Consider the following 22,879-nt stretch of genomic DNA (forward strand, 5'->3'; position numbering starts at 1 on the left):
TGCACAGTGGCCTGGCCTCTGACCCAGGAGCCTCAGTGGCGGCGAGCTTACGGCAGGCTCCCTCTGTGGCTTGTCAGTGGGGTGAAAGCCCGGACCCGTCAGAGCTGTCCCCACAGGCCAGGGGTGGCCGCATGGAATGTTAATGTCACTAAGGGGGTACAGTGGGGCCAGCACCGTCCAGCCTGATGCCTGTGAGCTAAGAATGGGTTTCACACTTGAAAATGGTCGTTGCCCAAGGACAGGACCCACCCCCTGTCCTCAGTTTTGCCTCTGGGCCTGCAGAGCCTGAAGGATCCTCCCCCTGGGCCTTCACAGAGGAAGTCGGCTGCCCGACCAGGGGCGTCACGTCTCAGCGTCCCCAGGCCCCCGGCCCGGCTCTGGCTCTTGCTGCACTGCTGGCTGGTGGTCCCTGGGCCGGGTCACCGGCTCTCCTGGTGGGTCCCTGGGCCGGGTCACCGGCTCTCCTGGGCTGATCCCTGGGCTGGGAGCACCGGCTCTCCTGGGAGGGTCCCTGGGCCGGGTGCGCAGCAGCTCTGCGGCGAGGGGCCTTTTGTCTTTCAGAACGTCTAACGGATTCTCCCCAAGCTGCCTACTGCCGTGTGATAAATTCTGGTCACAAAACATCTTTTTTGGCTGCTGCTGGCGATTCTTCTGGAAGAAGTAGTTCAATTTCAAAAGACGTCCCTTCAAGGAGGAATCACATGGCGGCGTGGCCACAGGAATACAATGAGTGCCGCTCTGATCCCCTCCAGCCTGCCTGAACCGCTCCTGGGGACAGTCCTTCAGGGCGTCCCAATCATCTTGCTTTTCCAAAGTAGGATGTTTTTTTTTTTTTTTTTTTTTTTAACAACATAAAACAGCCCCTTCTCTGCTTAAGTCGGAAGCCCCCCCCAAATGGTGATGCGGGATTGCGTGTGCTGACCAAGATCAGCCTTGTGCACCCCCGTCCCCGTGGTGCTGTCACCCCAATGTCAGAGGGCTGGGACTGGCTCCCCGGCTCACATCGCAGCCTTGCTCCTTCCCTGCGAGTTGCTCGAGCTGCGTGTGCCCCAGTTGCTCATGAGGCTGGATGAGACCGTGCATGGCGCCTCTGTGAGATTTCCCCGCACACAGCGCTGTCACTTCCAGGCTGTCACCCGATCTGGTTTGGGTGAGGGCAGTGGCAGTAAGGCTGTGAACTCTGCGAGGGGCTTCTCTTTACATCCTTCCACGTTCATTCAGCAGATTCTCCTTTACCGTCTTCACTGACATACTGGGTGGGCCCCCAGCCCCGGAAGACTAATGAGACTCAGCCTGACCCCAACACGCAAGTGGTCAGCGGCAGCGCAAACCCACTCACTCGGCGAGTACCACGCACGTGGGGCTGACGGTCCTCAGGGGGAGGCTGACAGTAGCCAAGTAGATCACTGCACACCAGCTCCAGGAGGGTGACAGGGAGGCCTCCCCAGCCACGCAGAGGGCCAGGGAAGGCCTCTGTAGGGAAGGACGCGTAGGGCGCAAGGAGGGAAAGCTGCATGGGCAAAGGCCCAGTGGCACGGATGTGAGATTGAGATGCGGAGGGGCCTGAGTGTGTGGTGGGCAGAGGACCGGCGGGAGGAAGGCGGCTGGAGAGGTGGTCAGAGCCAGGGCAGCCGGGAGAGGAGGGTTAAACACACAAGTGACATGATCCTGTTGGTATTTTTATTTAGTTTCTACTATTTTTTATTTTTTATTTTTTAAGTAGGCACCAAGCCCAGTGTAGAGCCCAAGGCGAGGCTTGAACTTAGCACCCTGAGATTACGACCTGAGCCCACAACCGACTGAGCAACCCCCCCCCCCCGCCCCATTTGTATTTTTAAATACATGCTCTGCACAGAATGGCCTGCAGTGGTGCCAGCGTGGAAGCAGGGGGCCGACTTCACTAAACAATTTTATCAATCAATCAATCAAGAAAAGAGGGTGGAGGAGCTGGGGCGAAGTGCGTGGGTTTGTGGCGGTGTGAGGACCTGCTGCTAGATCTGGCCGGATGCTGAGGGTGAGGGAGAGGGAACGCGAGCCCCTAGACCCTGGGATTCAGGCCCTGGGTGGTTGGTGGGGCTGCGGACTGGGTTGGCAAAGGCTGGGGAGGGACACATCTGGACGTGTCTCTGCCGAGTTAGGTTCCAGACCCTCACTCACCGCGTGTGCCCGAGTCAGGTCTCAAAAGAGATCCAGGCTAGAGGAGGATGTGGAAGTCACCACGTGTGCTGGACGCCCTGAGGTCGCCTGGACTGTGCGTGCATAGAGGACCGACCTGCATGACCCTGCGGTCAGGGGAGGAGCAGGACGGGAGGGCGCAGGAGGGAAGGGAGAAGAGCCCTTGCAGGAAGGCGCGGGCCGGCTGGGTGTGGGAGCTCGGGGCGGGGGCGACTCTGAGAGCAGTGTCCAGGGACGGGCGAGCACTGGGGCTGCACCGGTGGGGTCCGGGGGCGCCGGGATCGCCGTCGGAGACGTCCTGGGGCAGGGGAAGATGCACAGCCCGCGGGGGAGGTCCTGGGCCCGCAGCGCTGGCAGGCGGCGGGGCCGGGCTCAGGGCCAGCTGGGAGGATGCTCCTGGCGGCTGCCGGCCGCTGCGCTGGTCTCACCTGGCCCGAAACACGGACCCTTCCTCGTCTAAACTGATGATTCACGGACTGGGAAGGGGGCGCCGGAACCTGGGGAAGGGAGAAGGGTGCTCGGGCGGCCCGGTGGACCTGCACCCACTGGGGCACGGGGGCGCGGCCCCCCCCCCAGCGACACCTGGGCCTGGGCTGACCACGGCCTTCAGGCCTCGCTGCGCCCCACGTCGCTTGCAGTCCAGGGGTCCAGGGGTCCAGGGGTCCAGGGGTGCAGAGGTCCAGGGGCCCAGGGGTCCAGGGGTCCAGGGGTGCAGAGGTCCAGGGGCCCAGGGGTCCAGGGGTCCAGGGGTGCAGAGGTCCAGGGGCCCAGGGGTCCAGGGGTCCAGGGGTCCAGGGGTCCAGGGGTCCAGGGGTCCAGGGGTGCAGAGGTCCAGGGGCCCAGGGGCCCAGGGGTGCCATCACGCTACCGCTCCGCACAGTGCAGGCTAAGGTCAGGACTGCTTGGTCCACCTGATTGTTCTGTCGACAGGACCGACGGCCTCCTCCCGCCCCCGGGGCACCTCGGGCGCCTGGCCCTGCCGCGTCCGCGTCCTGCCCCCTGGAGACCGCGAGGCGCTGGCCCCGCCCCCCGCAGCCCCGCCCCTCGCCCGCCCCCACCGCGACCGCGAGGCGCTGGCCCCGCCCCCCGCCCGCCCCCCCGCCGGGCCCCGCCCCGTCTCCGCGCGGGGATAAGGGCCCCCTGGGCGCCGCGCACCCGCTGTCCCTCCGCCACCTCCCGCAGCCCGCGGCCGGGGGGCGCCGAAGCCGGGGTGGGGGGCGTGCAGGGCGTGCCCGCGGCGCCCCGGTCCGGCCATGGTGCAGGCCTGGTACATGGACGAGTCGGCCGACGACCCGAGGCGGCCCCACCGCGCAGAGCCCAGCCGCCCAGTCGGCCTGGAGCAGCTGCGCCGCCTTGGGGTGCTTTACTGGAAGGTACGCGGGGCGGGGGCGGGGGCGGGGGCAGCCCCCCTGGGGTACCCCGCGCCGCCCGCAGCCCCAAGCTGCAGCTAGAGGGCACTTGGCCGGGACGGGCCAGGGGCACTGCGCGTGCCCAGTAGGGCGCCCGGGTGGTCGGCGGCGCCCGGAGCGTGCCGCGCATGCTCAATCGCAGCGTCGGGAGCCGTGGGCGACCTGCACGCCGTGCGCATGCTCAGTGCGGGCGCCGGGTGGTCGGCGTCCGGGGCTCTAGGCCACCTGGGCGCCTGCGCATGCTCAGTGCGGGGCCGACGCCCCAGGTGGTCTCGGAGCGGGGCCCGGCCGCTGGGGGTGCGCGGGGGGCGTGGGGCGCCTGCGCGGGGAGTGGAGTCCCCGGGGGGCGCGCAGGCGGGAGGCCTTGGGGACCCCCGGGAGCCCCTGCGGGTGCGCCCTCGGGCGGGGGCTCCGTCAGCCGCCGCGGGACCGCGCGCTCCTGATTCCTCGGGCGCCCGAGTGGCTCCTCCCCGCCGCCCCCGGGCTGTGCGCCCTGCGCAGGCCCTCAGGGGACCTCCCGGAGCGGCGCTGGCCCCGCGGGCTCCCCGGCCCCAGCCGCGCCCTGGCGGCGTCCGCTGTCCCCGCCAGTCACTCCACCAGCGAAACTGGGTGCATCTGGCATCTTTGAAAAGATTCTTATTTATTTATTTATGAGAGAGAGAGGGAGGGAGGAGGGGGCAGAGACCCAGGCGGAGGGCGGAGCGGGCTGCACGCGGGACTCGATCCCGGGGCCCCGGGGTCACGCCCTGGGCCGCAGGCGGCGCTAACCCGCCGAGCCCCCGGCGCCCAGGTGGGTTCGCTTAGGATCGCAGACAGTTGCGGCCCAGCCTGTAAGCAGAACCACAGGCGAGTCCCCCCAATAAGTGAGCCGAGCAAGCTTTGGTTCAACGAAGGGGCGGGGGTGGCGGTGGGGCTGGGGCTGGGGCTGGGGCGGGTATAGACGCGCCCTCCGCTGCCCCTGGGAGCCGGGTCTCCAGCCCTTGCACCTGCCGAGCGGCCTCTGCGGAGGGGCCCCCTGCGGCCTCCGGGTCCCGGTGAGCAGCCTCCCTGCTCAACACTGTGCCCCCCCCCCCCGCCCCGTTAATTTTTCTAGAATGTTCATCTTTCCCCAGGCTAGTAGGATGTAGTCCTTACCCTGCTGGAAGGCACCGTCTTTGAGGCAGTCACGTGGTACATCATGGAAATAAGTTGTTTCATCACTGACATCAACTTATGTGCCGTCTGAGCCGTCAGGAGAGTCCAGTTACTGCACTTTGGGGGTTTCATGCTGCTTTTTTTACAGTTTAAGACCAAGATACTGGTCAACTTGTGAATGTATCCAGAGGATGAAATACCACATTTTATTTTTATTTTTTTAAATTTTTATTTATTTATGATAGTCACAGAGAGAGAGGGAGAGAGAGAGAGAGAGGCAGAGACACAGGCAGAGGGAGAAGCAGGCTCCATGCACCAGGAGCCCGACGTGGGATTCGATCCCGGGTCTCCAGGATCGCGCCCTGGGCCAAAGGCCGGCGCCAAACCGCTGCGCCACCCAGGGATCCCGAAATACCACATTTTAAAGGCATCTTTTAGCTGTCCCACAGGGTCAGACTCAGTTTCTCCTACCTTCTAGATCTGTTCTGCGAAAGTCAAAGGGTTATCAAAGTTAAACTGTGTAGGGGTGCCCAGCTGGCACAGTCTGCACAGCATCCAACGCCTGATGCCAGGGTGGTGAGTTCAAGCCCCATGTTGGACGTGGAACGTGTAAATAAATAGATACTCTGTGGTTTTGGCGTCCTGCTGTTTTTATACTTTCTTCATAATAACTACTCTTGACCAGTGGGTACAAATGGAGCGTTTTTGCAGATGTGCTACCAGGAACGTGGCAGAGGGATAGAGAGCTCTGTCTCCTATATACAGTTTGAAGTTGGGTGGCTTGGGCGTGGAGCAGTACTGTGCACAGCGTGAGGTGGATTTGATAATTTTGGGAGTCCTCTTTGTAGAGTTTAATGGGTTGATGACCACGATATCCTGGAGTCTGCTATTCCCTAGTTGGGAGAAAACGTGCATTGTATTGCAGCATAATGCAAAGTACGCTAAAATCATTGCCGGTACTTTGAAGTGGGAGTGCAGGGGGTCTGCACTCCTGTCTCTGGCTGGGGTCCTAGGGGAACGCTTCATGACAGACATCTTAGAATTGGACCTTGAAGAATCGGTAGAACTGGGATGAATGAAAGTGGTGAAGGAGCTGTCTAGGTACAGGAGGCTGTCAGGAGCAAGGGTGTGGGGATGTGAAGCATCACGTATCTTTTGGAGAGTAGCAAATGATCGTATTTGGTTTAGCACGTCGATTAAAGAAAAAAACGGAGTAGAGATGGAGTAGAAAAGGCAGCTGGGGCCACACGATGGAAGTCCTCTCTTCCCGCCATAATGAACTTGGGTTGTATTTGCAGGCTTCCGAGTATCCGTCATTTCAGCTCAGGGAAACAGCTGACCATAGAGAGATCCCCTAGACCTGCAGGGGATTGGTGCTGGAGGAGCGGGCTGGAGCGGAGGTGGGGTTGGCGCCTTCGGACCGGCTTGGGCATGGGCGCTTCGCCTGGGCTCTTGGCAGTGGGGCTAGAACGGTGACACAGAATCCCCGGGAAGAATTGCCGGGGAGAAAAGAGGCAAGAATTAAGCACAGCGCAGTCTCTTTAGCTGTCGTGGAGAATGGGGAAACCCTCGAGGAATAGGGAAGGTGGGGGAAGGAAGGTTAATTTGCGACTGACGGAGGACCGGATGATAAATTTGGAATGTGATCATATTGGAGACCCAGAAAGAGAACGTTTCAGTTTCCTTGCGTTAATGTGACCTCCGTTTTCCTTGTTTAAACCCTAATAGTTGGATGCTGACAAACATGAGAATGATCCAGAATTAGAAAAGATCCGAAAAGAGAGAAACTACTCCTGGATGGACATAATAACCATAAGCAAGGATAAACTACCAAATTATGAAGAAAAGGTAAGGGAGCTCTAAATTCTTCGAAGAGGGGAATCATTATATTCACCCCTATCGAACACAAGCTTCTCTTTGTTTTTTTGTTTTTATCCTTTTTTAAAAGAAGACATACTTACTTGAGAGAGAGCGAGAGATCATGCAGGTGGAAGGAGGGGCAGAGGGCGATCGCGAGAGACTCCCCACTGAGCAGGGAGCCAGATGTGGGGCTGGATCTCATGACCCTGAGATCACAACCTGAGCCAAAATCAAGAGTTGGATGCTCAACCGGCTGAGCTATCCTTTTTCTAATTTCTTAACATGGTTCCTGAGGTCATCGACTTGCAGCCTTCTCTTTTAACGTAGGTATTTAGTGCTGTACATTTCCCCTAGGTACTACTTTAAGTGGCATCACCCAAATTTTGAATCATTTTCATTTTCATTTTGAATATTTCCAAATGAATTTCTTTTTTGATTTCTTCTTTGTCCCCTGTGGATTTTTTGATATGTGTTAATTTCCACTTACATGGGGACTTTTCCAGAGACTTTCGTTGCTTTCCAATTTAATTCCACTGTAGTCTGAGAATATATTTTGCAAGACTTGAGTCCTTGTAAATATATTGAGGCTGTTTTATGGGCCAGAACGTAGTTTATCCTAGTGAATGTACCATGTGAGCTTGAGGAGAATGTGTATTCTATGAGTGTTGATTGGTGCTGCTGGTCAGTGACTGTTACTGATTTTCTGCTAGTTGAACCTGACACTTATTGATGGGTGTGTTGAAATCTGCAACAAAATAGAGGATTCATCTGTTCTTCTCATTCTTAGTCTTTGCCTTGTGATTTTGACGTTTGTTGTTAGGCGCATACCTGTTCAAGGTTGTCATGTCATCTTAGAGATTTGACCCTTTTGTTATTACATGATAATCACCTTTATCCCTAATTATTTTTCTTGTGCTGAAGTCTGCCTTGTCTGAAAAACAATACAGCTCCCCAGGCTTTCTTTTGACTACTGTTAACATGGTGTCTCTTCCTCCAAAAATGAGCTTTTAACCTATTTGTGTCTTTATTTATTTATTTATTTATTTACTTATTTATTTATTTATTTGGTGACTCCACCGGACTGTGTCTTTATTTCAAATTGGGTTTCTTGGTTTTTCTGGAAACCCAGGAAGTTAGTTAAGTGTCTGACCCTTGATTTTTGCTCCAGTAATGATCTGAGGGTCGTGAGATTGAGCCCCATGTCAGGCTCTGTGCTGGGTGTGGAGCCTGCTTAAGATTCTCTGTCTCAGGCAGCCCGGATGGCTCAGAGGTTTGGCGCCGCCTTTGGCCCAGGGCGCGATCCTGGAGACCCGGGATCAAGTCCCACATTGGCCTCCCTGCATGGAGCCTGCTTCTCCCTTTGCCTGTGTCTCTGCCTCTGTCTCTCTGTCTCTCTGTCTCTCTCTCTCTCTGTCGCTCTCTGTGTTTCTCATGAATAAATAAATAAAATCTTTCAAACAAACAAACAAACGAACAAACAGATTCTCTATCTCTTGAGGGGCCTGGGTGGCTTAGTTGATTAAGCATCTGCTTTAGGCCCAGCTCATGATCCTGGGGTCCTGGGCTTGAGCCCTGAGTTGGGTCCCTGCTCAGCTGGGGTCTGCTTTCCCTCTGCCCCTCCCCTCGCTCATGCCTGCCTGTGGTCTCTCTCTGAGAAACAGAGAAAACAAAACCAAACAAAAGATTTTCTCTCTCCTTCTCCTGATGCTCCCCTCCCTCACTTCTGGGCCTGTGTACATGTGTGCTCTCTCTCAAAAAAAAAAAAAAAAAGAAAAATGGGTTTCTTGGAGACAACATATAGTTGGAGATTTGTGTGTTTATGTGTTTTTTTAAGTCTATTCTGACAGTCTGTCTTTTAAATGGATTATTGGTATTGTTGATTATTTTCTACCATATTTATACATTTTAAACATTTATAGCACTTATCCTTTATTTAAAAAAAATATTTTCCTTTTTGTGCCTTGTCTGGTTTAATTTTTTTTATTTTTTATTTTTTTAAAAAAGTCCCTGACTTTTTTTTTTTTTTTTAAATTTTTATTTACTTATGATAGTCACACACAGAGAGAGAGAGGCAGAGACACAGGCAGAGGGAGAAGCAGGCTCCATGCACTGGGAGCCCGACGTGGGATTCGATCCCGGGTCTCCAGGATCGCACCCTGGGCCAAAGGCAGGCGCCAAACCGCTGCACCACCCAGGGATCCCTTGTCTGGTTTTAATTGAGCATTTTATATGATTAATTTTCTCTTCTCTTGGCTTATAATTAAAAAAAAAATGTTTTAGTGATTGCCTTAGAGCTCGCAATACACATTTATCCTGTGACTAAGTGTTCCCAACCCTTCCATCCTGTCCTTTATGACATTGCTGTCTTTCATTTCATTTATCCATATGTTATAATTACCCATGGTGTTGTTACTGTTATTATTAGGAATGTGAAATCTTTTATTTTACCTTTATTTCTTCTTTTTTCCTTCTCATGTAGATCTGAGTTGCAGACCTATATCGTTATCCTCTCCACTTGAAGAAATTCTTTTAACATTCTTTCAAGGCAAGGTGTGCTGGTGACAAATTCCCTGTTTTTGTTTGTCCAAGAAAGCCTTTATTTCTCCGTCAGTTTTAGGGGATAACTTAACCTGAAACAGAATTCTAGGTTGGTGGATTTTTTTGCTTGCTTGCATGCATGGTTTCTGAGAAGTCTGATGTCATTCTTATTCTTGTTCTTCTGCAGGTTATTTTCTTCTGGCTTCTTTCAAGGTTTTTTGCTCTTTTGTTTTCTGCAGTATAAAGATTTTTATTTTTATTCTTTATTTATTCATGAGAGACAGAGAGAGAGGGAGGCAGAGACACAGGCAGAGGGAGAAGCAGGCTCCATGCAGGGAGCCAGTGTGAGACTCAATCCTGGGACCCGGGATCATGCCCTGGGCCGAAGGCAGGTGCTAACCTGCTGAGCCACCCAGGGATCCCCATTGTTTTCTGGAGGCCTCATGCAGGGACTCTCTGCCCGTGTCTCTGCCCCTCCTCTCTCTCTCTCTCTCTATGAATAAGTAAATAAATCTTAAAAAAAAAAAAAGAGTCGGACACTTAACACCACGCAGGTGCCCCAGAATGCTTTGTCTTATCACATCAAAGGGGCTCGTGTGCTGTTGACGTTCGTGATTATGTTGTCTCTGTGGCCGTAGGCTTGCACAATAGCTTCTCTCCTGGAAGAAAACTCTGTTGCTGATACGGGCTTCTCTCTCGTGTCTCTAAAGCAAACCTTTACTCTGTACCTCTGTCATGTTTGTGTAGGTGCCCTCGTGGTTAGGGTCAGGTGATGCGTTTGGCGGGAATCCTGCGTGGCCGATGTTGCATCGCTCAGTGCGCCCCGTTGGGAGGCGCGTGGTGTCGGGGACCTTTCCTGGTGACAGGAGGCTTGGTTAGGTTCGTGTTCATCAGGTTCGTCGCTGTGAAGTTACCGTTTTTCCCTCTTACCTAAGAAGACGTTTGTGGAGAGTCACGTTGTAAACAGGCTGCTGCTTCTCGAACTCTGACCCTGCAGGGAGCCTGGATGGTTCCCGGCTGGGCCGTCCCGCCCTCGGGGTGCTGGGCACGCTGCCCGTCCGCCGTCCTCTAGTTCCGCTCCGGGTGTAAGGACAGGCCGCCCCTTCCCTTCTGTTTGCGTCGGTGCGGCCTCACGCATGCCAGCTCTGCTCCCTGGCCCGAAGCCCCTGCCTGCCGTGATGGGTTCCGATGGTCGCGTTGCCCCCGGCTGAGCAGGCAGGAGGCTTTCTGACCGGTTCCTTCCTTCTGATGGTCCCTGGCATCCTCCTGCGTGCTCTGTCCTTGCTCCATCCCCCTGGGCCGGTGCCGCCTCGTCCCCCCACCTGGCCCTGGAGTCCCCCTGTGCCCGGGCCTAGAAGCCCGCCGTGAGTCCTCATGGCTCCTCGGGGGTCCCTGCTCCAGGGCCCAGTCCAGGCCTTTGAGGGGACGTGGCCGTGAAGTGTGTGTGTGTGTGTGTGTGTGTGTGTGTGTGTGAGAGAGAGAGAGAAGGGGGAGAGGGGATGGGGGAGAGGAGAGGGGGAGAGTGTCAGTGCTCATTGTCTCAGGTCACAGCCCCTGCCCTGCCCCCGCATCCCCGTGCTCCCCGTGCTCCCCGTGTAGTCCGAGTGTGGTCGCGAGGATCCTGTGCCCCGGCCCCGGGCCTGCAGGGCGCGGGCGGGTGCCGGGACCTGTGCCGTTGGCACGATGGTGCCTGAGAGCCGCGTGTGCCTGCCCGCAGCTCAGGATGTTCTACGAGGAGCACCTGCACGTGGATGAGGAGATCCGCTACATCTTGGACGGCAGCGGGTACTTCGATGTGCGAGACAAAGACGACAAGTGGATCCGCATTTTCATGGAAAAGGGAGACATGATCACTCTCCCCGCAGGGATTTATCACCGCTTCACGCTGGACGAGAAGGTCGGCCGCGTGTGCGTGAGGTGCAAGTGGCGCGGGCACGGCCGTCGGAACCGGGGCCCCCGCAGCGCTCGGGGGGAGGCCGGCGGCGCTATGAGCCTGTGGCCCAGGGGAGGCCGGGGAGCCCCCGAGCCCGCAGCCCCTCCGTGTGGACGTCGGGGGCCCCGGCTCTGTGCGGGGGTGGGGGTCCCGGGTGAGCCAGCGGGGTTGGTCTAGGGGTGCGGCTCTGTGGGGCGTCTCCGGGCGCTTCGGTTTGGGGCGTCGGGGTGGTGTGGTCCCCGCGCGGAGCGTGGCGGTGAGCACAGAAGTGGGCGAGTGCTGGCTTCTCCGACGTGACGTGGGCCCGACCGAGGTACAAGCACACTCTGAACTGGGACCGAGGGCACCGGGTAAGGTCAGCGTCCCGCGGGGTGGACCCCGGGAAAGGGAGTGGCCGCCAACCCGCCGAGCGCCCGCCGGTCTGTCCTCTGCCCCGAGGGCATGTCCCTGTGTCCCCCGGTGCCAGCCGTGCTCCGGGGTCACCGCGTGGCTGTCCCTGGGGGACGACCCCCCACGTCGGGCGTGCAGGTGGCGTCTGCTCTCTCCCTGCTGGAAGCGCGGCTGGAGTTGGTGACCTTACACGTTTGTCACACGACTTTAAGCTCCTGAAGCGAAAACTGGATTGAAGTGTCACCGCACGTTTGTACTTTGAGGGGTGATGCGCGCTGTCCCCTGGTCCCGAGGCCGCAGCCCGGGCGTGGGTCGGTGCCCGTGGGCGCGGAAGGCAGTTTCTCCCGAGTGGGGCTGGGCCCGCGGCGGAGACGTGGCGCTGGGGCCCAAGCCTCGGCCTCCCCCGGCGACGCGTGGCTGAGGCGTGGAGCCCCGAGCACAGTCACGGGGACGCTGTTCACGCCCGGTGTGTCTGTGTCTTCCAGAACTACGTGAAGGCCATGCGGCTGTTCGTGGGGCAACCCGTGTGGACGGCGTACGGCCGGCCCGCCGACCACCTGGACGCCCGGGGCCAGTACGTGCGCTTCCTGGCGCAGACCGCCTAGGCCCGGCTGCCTCGCCTCGCGCCCGGGCTGCCCCGCGCCGGACGTCGCCTGAGCCCTGTGAGCGGAGCCGCCCCTCGGACCCGGCTGTGAAGCAGACGTGCAGCCGCCGGCCGGCCCTGTAGACGCCGGCCCGCCAGGCCCAGACGCTCCTCTGCGGCCGGTGGGGGGCCCAGTGCACCCGCACCCGTCCTGGGGCGTCGCAGCCGCGGGCGCCACCTTCTTGTTCCACGTAAAGCAGCGGCCCTGATTGTGCGCTCACTCGGCCTCATTAAAGTCCCCCCGCCGCACCCGGTGTCGTGGTCGTTCCTTCGCGCGTTCAATGGGTTCACGTTGTACCTGCGTTACCGTCCGGTCGCTGAGATTTCCAGGCTCGTTTCCCTGTGAATTCTTACAACCAAGCGTTTGCCTTGAACAGGAAAACTAGCACATGATCTTTATCCTCAACAATTCTGAGATACAATTTTGCCTAATTTGTTGTGATCATAGGAAGACTCCAAACCAACCTCATGTTTTAAAGGGCAGATTGGGTTTTCCTGTGTGTTTTTTAAAGATTTTATTTATTGGGATCCCTGGGTGGTGCAGCGGTTTGGCGCCTGCCTTTGGCCCAGGGCGCGATCCTGGAGACCCGGGATCGAATCCCACATCGGGCTCCCGGTGCATGGAGCCTGCTTCTCCCTCTGCCTGTGTCTCTGCCTCTCTCTCTCTCTGTGACTATCATAAATAACTAAAAATTAAAAAAAAAAAAAAGATTTTATTTATTTATTCGTGAGAGACGCAGACAGACGCAGAGACACAGGCAGAGGGAGAAGCAGGCTCCATGCAGGGAGCCCAATGGGGACTCGATCCCAGGACCCGGGGATCACACTCTGAGCTGAAGGCAGATGCCAACCCCTGAGCCACCCAGTAGCCCTGAAGGGCAGATTATTTTAAAGATTTTTAAAACCGGATTAAAAATCTTCCTCTCTCATCGCCTCCCCTGGGTCTGAGGCACGGATTAAACTCCCGTCTTAGACGGTCCAGTGAACGGAGTTTGAGGACGGGACCCTGTGCAGGCCACGCGAGGCTGGCAACGGGCATCCGGGCTTCGCTGACCCCGCCGGGATGTGGGGGGCCCCCTGAGGGCAGCGCCCCTGCGCCGGTGGGTGGCTGAAGCCCGAGAGGAGGGATCCTTCTTCGTACGGTCACCACCCCCCCCCCCCCCCCCCCGGGCTCTGAGTCGCAGCGCGGCCTCCCAGGAGAACGGTCCTGGCTCCGCCGTCCTCGGGGCCGTGTCCTTCCCAGCTTAGGGCCCGCGGCCCGCCCGCCGTCTGCTTGCTGAACAGGGTAGGTCTCCGCGCTGTCACTTCGCAAGTGCCGCTTATTTTTATTTTATTTATTTTAAAAAAGATTTTATTTACTCATGAGAGGCAGAGACAGGCAGAGGGAGGAGCAGGCTCCCTGCAGGGAGCGCGATGCGGGACTCGGTTCTGGGGCCCTGGGGTCTCGGCCTGAGCCCAAGGCAGACGCTCACCCACGGAGCCCCCCAGGCGTCCCTATTCTTATTTTTTAAAGGTTTATTTATCAGAGACAGTGCGGAGTGAGGGAGAGAAAAGTCTCAGGCCCACCGGTGCCCCCCCCAACCGGTGCAGACCTGCCGGGGCTCCATCCCACGACCCTGAGATGACCTGAGCTGAAATCAAGAGTGGGGGCTCCAGCACCCGGGCTGCCAGGCACCCTAAGGTGCCCTGCTGTGGAAGGCGCTGGGCGGGGTGTGGGGGGGCGGGGGGGCTGGGAGCCGGGTGCGCACTCCGAGCTGCGAGTGGCCTCCCTGTTGGCCTAGTTCCCACTTAGGCTCAGCCCTGCGCGTGTTGCTGCCACGAGCCCGCGGCCACCCCCCACCTTCGGAGCCGGCCTGTCAGGCTCCTGCGTGCCTGCTCTTTGCAGGTGTCCGGCCACGGCCAGCCCCGTGCCCCTTGCGCCCCCCAGCACCCCACCCCCATGCCCCTCGCGCCCCCTCGCCCCCCCCCCACGCCCCCTGCCCACCACATGCCCACCCCGCGCCCCTCGCGCCCCCTTGGGCCCCCACCCCACTCTGGCCCCCCGCCCCCCCCGCACCCCTCATGGCCCCCCATGCCCCCCGCGGCCCATGTTTCCTGTAGGGCCGGGAGGTTGTCAGGAGCCCGGCTGGGCCTTCGTTGCCCCCGCCCCTCGGGAGCTCCCAGGGGCCGTGCTTGTGCCCCTCTGCGCCTCCCAACATCACTGACCTTTCTTAAGGGATTAAAAAAAAAAACAATCTGAAGCAGGTCCCAGGCCCCGCACGGAGCCCAGCACAGGCCTGGATCCCATGACCCAGAGATGGTGACCTGGGCCGAAATCACGAGTGGGTGGTGCCCCGACTGTGCCCCCAGTGCCCACAGCGCGGGCCTCGGGTGTGCGCGTGAACCAGGCGCCCTGCTGCCCCGCGTGTGCCCGGGATCCCCGCGCTCTCCGCCCACGCCGCGTCCTGGGCAAGATTGTTGGACCCCAGACACCTGCAGCCCCGCCTGGGGGCAGACCCTGCCCCGCCCCGCCCCAGCTGACACCTCGGCGTGTCCACCTTGTGGCCCCCCACCCCCGCTCAGCCCGTCCTTCCCACGGGCGCCCCCAGCCGCCCCCATGGACGGGAGGACTGGGGGGAGGGCCGGGCAGCCCCCCCGAGCAGGGTGACTGTCCACAGCCTCGTGGGTGACCGTGACGTGTGGCCTCGCTGCCTCCAGGGCCGGCGCGGGTCCCTAACCTAGTCCCTAACCCAGTCCCTGACCTAGCCCCTGACCCGGCCCCTAACCTGGCTCCTACCCTGGCCCCTAACCTAGTCCCTAACCCAGCTCCTGACCTAGCCCCTGACCCAGCCCCTAACCTAGTCCCTGACCCAGCCCCTAACCCAGCCCCTGACCTAGCCCCTAACCCAGCCCCTAACCCAGCCCCTAACCCAGTCCCTGACCCAGTCCCTGACCCAGCCCCTGAACCAGCCCCTGACCCAGCCCCTGACCCAACCCCTGACCCAGCCCCTAACCCAGCCCCTGACCTAGCCCCTAGCCTAGCCCCTAACCCAGTCCCTGACCCAGCCCCTGACCCAGCCCCTGACCCAGCCCTACCCAGGCCGCCTAACCCAGCCCCTGACCTAGCCCCTAGCCTAGCCCCTAACCCAGCCCCTGACCCAGCCCCTGACCCAGCCCCTAACCCAGCCCCTGACCCAGTCCCTAACCGCCGCACAGGGCAGAGGCGCCCCAGGCCTTCCGGGTGCCCCTCCGCCCCGGGCTGTGGGTGCCCCGGGAAGTCTGAGAAATTGGCCCCGCGGAGTCGGCCCAGCGGGAGTGGCAGTGGGTTTGGCCCCCCGAGTGCGGAGCCATCGCGTCCTGTCCCCGCATGTGTGGGGCCCCTGGCGGCCACGGCAGGTGCTCGGAGGCCAGTGCGCACCCCGGGGTCAGCCCTCTCCGTCCCGCCGGTGGTCCCACCCTGTCTGTCGCCTCGGGTTGCAGGCGACCAGGCTGGAGGAGCTTCCGCCGCGGGCCCCAGAGGATCGGGGCGCCCCCCAGCCGCCCTGATGACGCGGATGGGCCTGGAGCCCTCATCCCCCGCCCCCGGCTGCCCATCGTCCCCTCCTACCGGCCCCTGGGTCGGCGGGTCCAGAGAGGGGAGCAGCCCCGTTTGCACAGTGCGCCACCCTGGCCACCGGCCGCGCTCAGCAGACAGCCCCGCGGGATGACGTGCGGCCTCCGGGGGCGGCAGGTCCCGGCCCGTACCCTGTGCCCCTCAGCAGCCGCCTTGACACCCGAGAAGCTCCTCGGTGGGTTCGCAGGGCGCCCCCGGCCACCTCGGTTCCCGCGGTCCTGGAGGCCGGGCGCCCCTGGGGTCAGCGCCGTGGGGTTCTTGCAGGGGCCGCCTGCTGGGGTGGCCTCACGGGGAGTGGAGACGGTTCTGGAGCTGCCGGTTTCCCCGACACCCGCCCTCATGGCCCCCCGGCCCCAGTCGCCCCCGGAGGCCCGGCCTCCCCTGTGGCACCCCGGGTCTAGGCCTTCACCTGAGCTTGGGGGGCGCACGCACAGCCGCAGAAGCAAAGGCCTTTCCTTTGGAAACGGGAGTTGAACCTCTTTCTGTCGGTGGGAACATGCACCTCCGCCTCCAGGCTGCCCACCAGGCCTCGGGCGAGGGTGTGCACCTGGCTGCCCCAGGCCCTGGGGGACAGGACGCCCCAGGCCCCGGGGGACAGGGCGGCCTGAGGTCGAGCCTACACTGGGCCAGGGGCTGGGGCGCAGGTGCACCTGGGGGCGTCTGGCTCGCCTCCCGCTCTCCCTCTCCTGCCCCAGGGCGCAGAGTCCCAGGACACCCTGTGCCAGGCAGCGGGGCCGGGGCACCCGAGGCCATGGGGGGTGCGGCCTGTGTGCGCGGCCTCCCGGGGCCGGTCTGGCTCGGGGTCGCCTGGCGCTCTTCCTGCGGGAGCCCCTGCCTCTGCCCGGTCCGGGGGTTCAGTGTCCCCTCCGTGCCCAAGATGCTGTACTTGCTTGGCCCGACCCGGTGCCCCGCCCCTGTCCCGGAGCGCGGGTGCAGCCTGCTGGGAGTCCTGAGATCCGGTGCTTTGCCTCGCGCCTCGGTGTTCCCTGCACGTGATCGGTTCATCCCGGCGGCCCGGCGCTTGCCGTGTGCGGCAGGACGGGGCGTGGGTGACCCGAGGAGGCGGACCACCCTGCTGCCCGGGGAGGCCCGACCTGCCGCCGCCACACAGCCCCCGGGCCACGGCCCCCCGAATCCCGCGGGCGGGCAGGCCAGGTCAGCAGCGCCCAGCGCACACGGAGCCCTGCCAGCCGCGGCTCCTGTCCCAGGGTGAGCGGGTGCTGGCCCCCGAGGCGCCCTCTGGGTGTCCCCGGTGTCCCAGGTGTCCTGGATGGCCTCCCACCGCGCGTGTGGCCCCAGGCAGGCTTCTGCTGCGCGAGGCGATTGGGCTGTGGAGGGTCCCTGCGGAGGTCGGGCGAGGCGAGCATGGCAGGTGGCGCCGCACCCCTGCCCCCTGCCCCCCTGCTCCCTGCCCCCCTGCACCCTGCCCTCCTGCACCTTGCACCCCTGCACCCCTGCATGCCTGCACACCCACACACCCACACCCCTGCACACCTGCAACCCCCAGACCCCGCACCCCCGTACCCCTGCACACCCAAACCCCCGAATCCCCCACACCCCGGCACACCCGCACCCCTGCACACCCACACCCGCACTGCTGCACACCCACGCACCCACACCCCTGCACCCCTGCACCCTTGCACACCTGCTCTACCCGGGGTGCCCAGTGCTGATCGGCAGAACGGGGAGGCAGCGGGGAGCCCCGGAGGTGCTTATTTGGAAGTAGAGTCTTGGTGGGGGTGATCCCATGGGGTCCGGGTGTGGTCGTCCTGAGCTAGGCAGGGGCCCATGAGACACAGAGACACCCCAGAGGGAGGCAGCTGTGGCAGGTGGAGGTTTGGCCGCCACCCCACCCCTGATGCTGCACGGGGGGCTCCCCGAGAGCCCCAGAAGGAACCAGCCTGCAGACCCCTGAGCCCCCAGCCCCGCGAGGACAGATGGGGCTGCTTCCCTCCCCCTCCTGGCGGTTTGCCGCAGCAGCTTCGGGAAGCCCGCGGTCTGGTTCCCCACCTTCCCAGCAGAGTCCTGGCAAGGGGAGTGGCACGCGGGTGCAGGAGGCTCCCCCCCCACACTGTGTGTGGGGTGGGGGCAGGGGCGGGGGGGGAGCCAGGGTGCCAGCAGGCAGCCGCCAGGGACCCGGCACCCATGGGGGGCTGTGGGGATCCCGAGGCTGACCCCAAGTGCAGGGTGGCCTGGGGTCCTGTGCGTGGTGCCCCCCCCAACCCTCAGACCAGAACCCCTTCCTCGTGGCTCTGCGGGGGGCGTCCCTCTGGCCTTGGACCCTTTGGCCTCTGCCAAGTGGGTGGCCTGGTCCTGCCCTCAGGTGGCCTTTCATGGAAGGTTCCTGAGTGTGATGAGAGCGGCCCTGTTGGGTCCTGGGAACCACACGTGGGGGCCCCGGGTGCTCCGTGTTTCTGCCTCTGCCTCAGCCCCCGGTGGCAGCGCCCTGTGTGTCCTTAGTGGGGCTCCTGGTCTCTCCCCGTCCTGATCCAGCGCCTCCGGGCTGGGCCTCGTCCTGGAAGGGGCCGGGTGGATGCACCCGGACTTGCATCTGCTTTGTGTGGTGCAGCGCGGCGGTGGGGCCTGGGCAGGGGCTTGGGGACTGGGAGCTGGGGGACTGGGAGCTGGGGGGAGCTAGTGGGGAGCTGGGAGCTGGGGACTGGGAGGTGGGGGGACCTGGTGGGGAGCTGGGAGCTGGGGATTGGAAGCTGGAACCTGGGGGACTAGGAGCTGGTGGGGAGCTGGGGGAGTCTGGGGGACTGGGAGCTGGGGACTAGGAGCTGGGGGAGCTGGGGGGGCGGGGAGCTGGGGGAGGCTGGGGGACTGGGACCTGGGGGAGGCTGGGGGACTGGGACCTGGGGGGCGGAGCTAGGAGCTGAGGCCGGGAGATAGTTGGGAGCTGGGAGCTGGGGGAGGCTGGGGGAGCTGGGGGGCGGGGAGCTGGGGGGCCTGGTCACACGAGCTGCGGAGACCCAGGCCCCAGGTTGGGAAGGCCGCCTGGCCACCGGTGGAGTGAGTGGCCGTCCCCTCCCGTCTGGGCCTGGAACGGGCCTGGCCACGACCCCCCGGAGGACCAGTGTGTCCCCCCCAGGCCGGCAGTGGCCGTGGAGGAGCCACACGCGTCCACCACTCCCACCTGGGGCAGGAAGACCCCGTTTTCTGGGCTAGCAGGGCCCCAGGAAGGGGGGATAGGCGCCCTGGGAGGGCAAGCGGTGGTGGCTCCAGGCCCCCAGGAGCCCCGTCCTGCGAGCGCGGGTCCCACCTGGTGTCGTCTGTGCCCCTCAGAGCCCTGGGGCATGGGGCGTGTCCCCTGCCCCCCCCGCCCCCCCCATCCGCGGCCCACCCTAGGCCAGGGGAGCCCCTGTGGAAGCAGCAGCCACGGAGGTTGGAAGCCGGTGACCTTGGTTTTACTGGCGCCGCCTCGCCACCCGCAGCTCCGTGACCAGGTGGCCCTGCCCGGCAGAGCCAGTGCTTCGGGAAGTCTCCGGGCCAAGCCGCGCTTCTGTACTTGGCGGGGGCGCGGTCAGGGGACCCGGGGCAGGGGTGTCGTCCCAGGGCCATCGTGGGGGGAGCGTGGGGCGAGGGGCCGGTGGGGGGTGAGGCCTTGGCCTGCACTGTGGGGGGTGCGGGGCCGCCCCGTGTGGGTCGGTACCGCCCGTGGGGGCCACGGTGTCCGCCTCCGGGTGGCCCCGGGGAGCACCTGCAGGCACCGCGGCGTGGAGGCTGCCGTCAACCCGGCGCTGCTGCTGGGCCGCTGCGGCTCCCGGGAGGGAGGACCCCGTCCGGATGGTGGCTGGGGACCTGCGCCCTGGGTGGGATCCAGCCCTGGCCGAGCCTCCCGGTGGCGGGCGCTGCGCAGTCCCCACGCCCAGGGAGGGCCCTGGGGCTCCGCAGAGCGCGGGGGAGGGGGGAGCGAGCGGCCGGTGCACACCCGTGTGGGTGGGGGTGCGCACATGTGCCGTCAGGGACAGGAACGACTTTTCTGCCCAGAGGGCCCCTCACCCCTGCACGGTCCCAGAGCCCAGTGCGTGGCCGCGGGAGCCCTGACCGCCCCCTGGGCACTGCGCCGGCCCTCGGGGGACAGGCGGCCTGAGTGTCCCCGTGTGACAGGGACCTGGAGGGACAAGCTTGCTTTCTGCAGCAAGGGAGCTCGGAGGCCCCCCGGTTCGCCCCCCGGTTCACCGTCCTAAAGCCACCGGTTCTCGACCTTAAGGCGTCTTTTAAAACGGTGTTTACCAGGGCCCCTGGCTGCCTGTCAGTAGAGCATGTGACTCGATCTCGGGGTTGTGGGTTCGAGCCCCACGTTGGGTACAGAGATTACTTGAAATCTTTTTAAAAAACTGAGTTTACAGACGTGGTCTCCCAGGACCCCCGGCCCCCGCTGCTGCCCTGGGACGGCCCCTCCGTGGGCTGCGTGGTTCCAGCCCGTCTCCGGCCGCTTCTGAGCACGGGGTCTGTAACCAGGTGCGTATTTCTGTGTCTGTAACGTGTTTCATTGTACGCGCGGTTTTCCCATCCTACCTGTTCCTGCGAAGTCTCACGCATCGCACGCTGGTGGCCGTCCAGCTCACTCCTCTTCATCACCGTCTAGAGGCCGTTGCAGGGCCTTTCACCCTCTCCCCGATGTTTAAACGCCCTTTATTTTTATTCCTGAAGATTTTATTTTAGAACGTGAGGGAGAGGGTCTTCTGCTGACTCCGTGCTGAGTGCGGAGCCCAAAGAGCAACTCGATCCCGCGACCTCGAGATCACAATCTGAGCTGAAACCAAGAGTCAGACACTCACCGACTGGGTGCCCCTCAATCCCCCTTTAAAACCTTTACCAATTTTGATGCTTCCCTTTGATTATAGGAAAAAGCAAAGACACTCATTTTATAGAAAAACTTGAAGTTCAGACATCTAGAAGGGAAAGTAAAAATGACCCTGTGCCCGTCTACCTGTAACTTTCCTAAAACCTACGTATTTTCATACATACGTCGCTTGTGTCAACGTCTCTCACGCCGTGTTTTCCCAGGTCGTTAGAGCTGGAACTGGGCCTGCAGGCTACAGCCCTGTGGCCAGCCCTGGACCGTGGCCTGGGTCTGGACGTCCTGCGAGCTTCAAGTGGCGTTTATAGTCTTAAAGGTTTGAACACAAAGGCCAAAGCAGAGCTTGTGCTAGGCCCGGTGCGTGGCCCTGAAGCCCCACACGTCGACTGTCCGGTCCGTTCCAGAACACCTGTGCCCACTCCCCTTCCAGGCCGCGGCGAGCCAAGCCGGGCCGCCAGGCTCATGAGCTTCTCAGCGCGTGCAGGATGGTGAGGCCACGTGGGGGGGTTCAGAGGGGCTCGTGCCTTGTGACCCGACAGGACTTCGTGGAGGTGGCCCCACGGCGACCTGGAAGGATTCAGCCCCGCAGAGCGGCCGGTCCCCGCGGCAGAGACGCGGCTTGGGGCGTCCTCCTCGGTGGCAGGTGTTCCGGCGCCGGCTGTCTGGCGGCTCCCCCAGTTTGCAGCATGAGCTGTTACCTCTGCGACCTTTCTATTTGAAGAGCCTGGGGCACAGAGCGCGGCCCGCGCCATCGCCGACGCCAAGGTTCGAGGACACCGCCCGCTGGCTGCTGTACCCCTCGCGGTCCAGGACACGCGGCCCGACCCGGGGGGCGGGTGATGGCCGCGGGAGGACGAAGGTCAGCGAAGGGCAGCCTGCAGCCTTCTTAACGTGCGTGCGAGTCTCCCAGGCAGCGCCGTGGTCCTGGCCTCGCGGCCTGAGCGGAGCCGCCTCGATGGTCTGGGAACCCCGAGTGTGGCCTCGCTTCAGGCCCCGGCCGGGGGTGGCCTGTGCGCCCCGCCGTTACCCCTGGGCCTGAAGGGGCGCCGAGGCCGGAGGGGGGGCGGGCCAGAGGGGCTCCGCAGCGGCGGGGGTGGCCAGGGGCCCCACGCTGGGCCTGGCCCTGGGGGGCGGCGCAGCCCATGGGCGGGAGGGACTCCAGAGCCCGGGAGCCGCACTCTCAGCCGCAAGGTGTCCGAATCCAGCAGAATGGGAGGCCTGTCCTAATTAGTGGGCAGACGCCTCCAAGACTTAAAATTCCAAAATCAGGGGATCCCAGGGTGGCTCAGTGGCTTAGAGTCTGCCTTCGGCCCAGGGTGTGACCCTGGGGTCCCGGGATCGAGTCCCACGTTGGGCTCCTGCATGGAGCCTGCTTCTCCCTCTGCTACTGTGTCTCTCATGAATAAATAAAATCTTTAAGAAAAAAAATTCCAAAATCACTTTGCTGAAAGAACTTCTGTAACTTTAATTTCTTATTAGCTTCTTAGAAAAGGTTCCTAAAACATCAGACAGCCCGAACCCAGCTCCTTCCGCCCCCTGTATCCCACTGCCGTCCACGGGGCGCGGGGATGCCCGTCGGGTGAGAATTGCCTAAGCAGGGTCCTCAGCCGGGTGACCTCCCGCGATGAGCAGATAAAAGGGCAGAAAATGAGAGGGGAGACCGCTGGTGTGACTGAACCTGTGGCCGCAGCTGATGTTCGGAGCCTGCTGGGATTACTTACGGAGTTCTTTGCCGCCCTGTTCTCCCAAAGCTAAGATCAGAGCGTGCACCGGAGGGAAAGCAGCAAACTGGAGGGAGTGGAGTCGGGGTGGGGTGGGGTGGCTCAGTCCGGGGACCGGACCGTCAGGCTGCAGCAACCCTGTTCCCTGGGGGACTGGAAGTAACGCTCTAGCAGAGCTCTTCGAAACCAGACGGGGGGCTCTAGAAGCAACTCATATCCCAGCTCTCCTTGCCAGTCCCACGACCTCCCCTTCGCTCTGCGCTCACAGGTACGAAGAGGCCGGCGCTGAGACCGCCGTCCTGCCTTCCGAACACGAAGGGAAGCTTTCGGTAGAGCTCACCCGGACCTGTGGGGACTGGTGAACCCGGCCCTGGACGCCCTGCCCTCCCGGAGCGTTCTGGAGACTTCCTCTGTGCCTTTGAGATGTGGATTTTCTACCCCCAGCTACTCCAGGACCTCAGTCATGATTTGAGATGCAAACTTTAGGGAGGGAGAGGATGGGATTTATCTACTTTGGGCTTCCTCGTAGAGAGGAACTAAAAGATTCTTGGGTCTGTTAACATAAGGAAGCCTAGGTCTTAGGCAAATCTGAGAACGTTCTATGATCCAGAGAATACCGTGACGGTTCACAACTGGTTATTGCCATTCACTGGAAGGGTCTCAGGCTTAAAAGATTC

At 61.9% G+C, this 22,879-nt stretch overlaps 1 protein-coding gene across 1 annotated transcript; it reads left to right on the plus strand.

Annotated features, from left to right (window-relative positions):
- The first annotated feature begins 3,286 nt into the window (after positions 1-3,286).
- ADI1 (acireductone dioxygenase 1) lies at positions 3,287-12,331 on the plus strand. Its single transcript, XM_041754741.1, has 4 exons — positions 3,287-3,548; positions 6,447-6,566; positions 10,834-11,013; positions 11,925-12,331. The coding sequence occupies exons 1-4, from the start codon at positions 3,429-3,431 to the stop codon at positions 12,042-12,044; spliced, it is 540 nt and encodes a 179-aa protein (XP_041610675.1). The 5' UTR covers positions 3,287-3,428; the 3' UTR covers positions 12,045-12,331.
- Positions 12,332-22,879: the final 10,548 nt, after the last annotated feature.

Source organism: Vulpes lagopus, chromosome 5, assembly GCF_018345385.1.
Source record: "Vulpes lagopus strain Blue_001 chromosome 5, ASM1834538v1, whole genome shotgun sequence".
NCBI classification, from domain to species: domain Eukaryota; kingdom Metazoa; phylum Chordata; class Mammalia; order Carnivora; family Canidae; genus Vulpes; species Vulpes lagopus.

Coding starts and splice junctions, on each gene's coding strand:
- ADI1 (XM_041754741.1), top strand. CDS start 3,429: ATGGTGCAGGCCTGGTACATGGACGAGTCGGCCGACGACCCGAGGCGG. Junction 3,549..6,446: donor TTGGGGTGCTTTACTGGAAG/GTACGCGGGGCG, acceptor AAACCCTAATAG/TTGGATGCTGACAAACATGA. Junction 11,014..11,924: donor GCTTCACGCTGGACGAGAAG/GTCGGCCGCGTG, acceptor TGTGTCTTCCAG/AACTACGTGAAGGCCATGCG.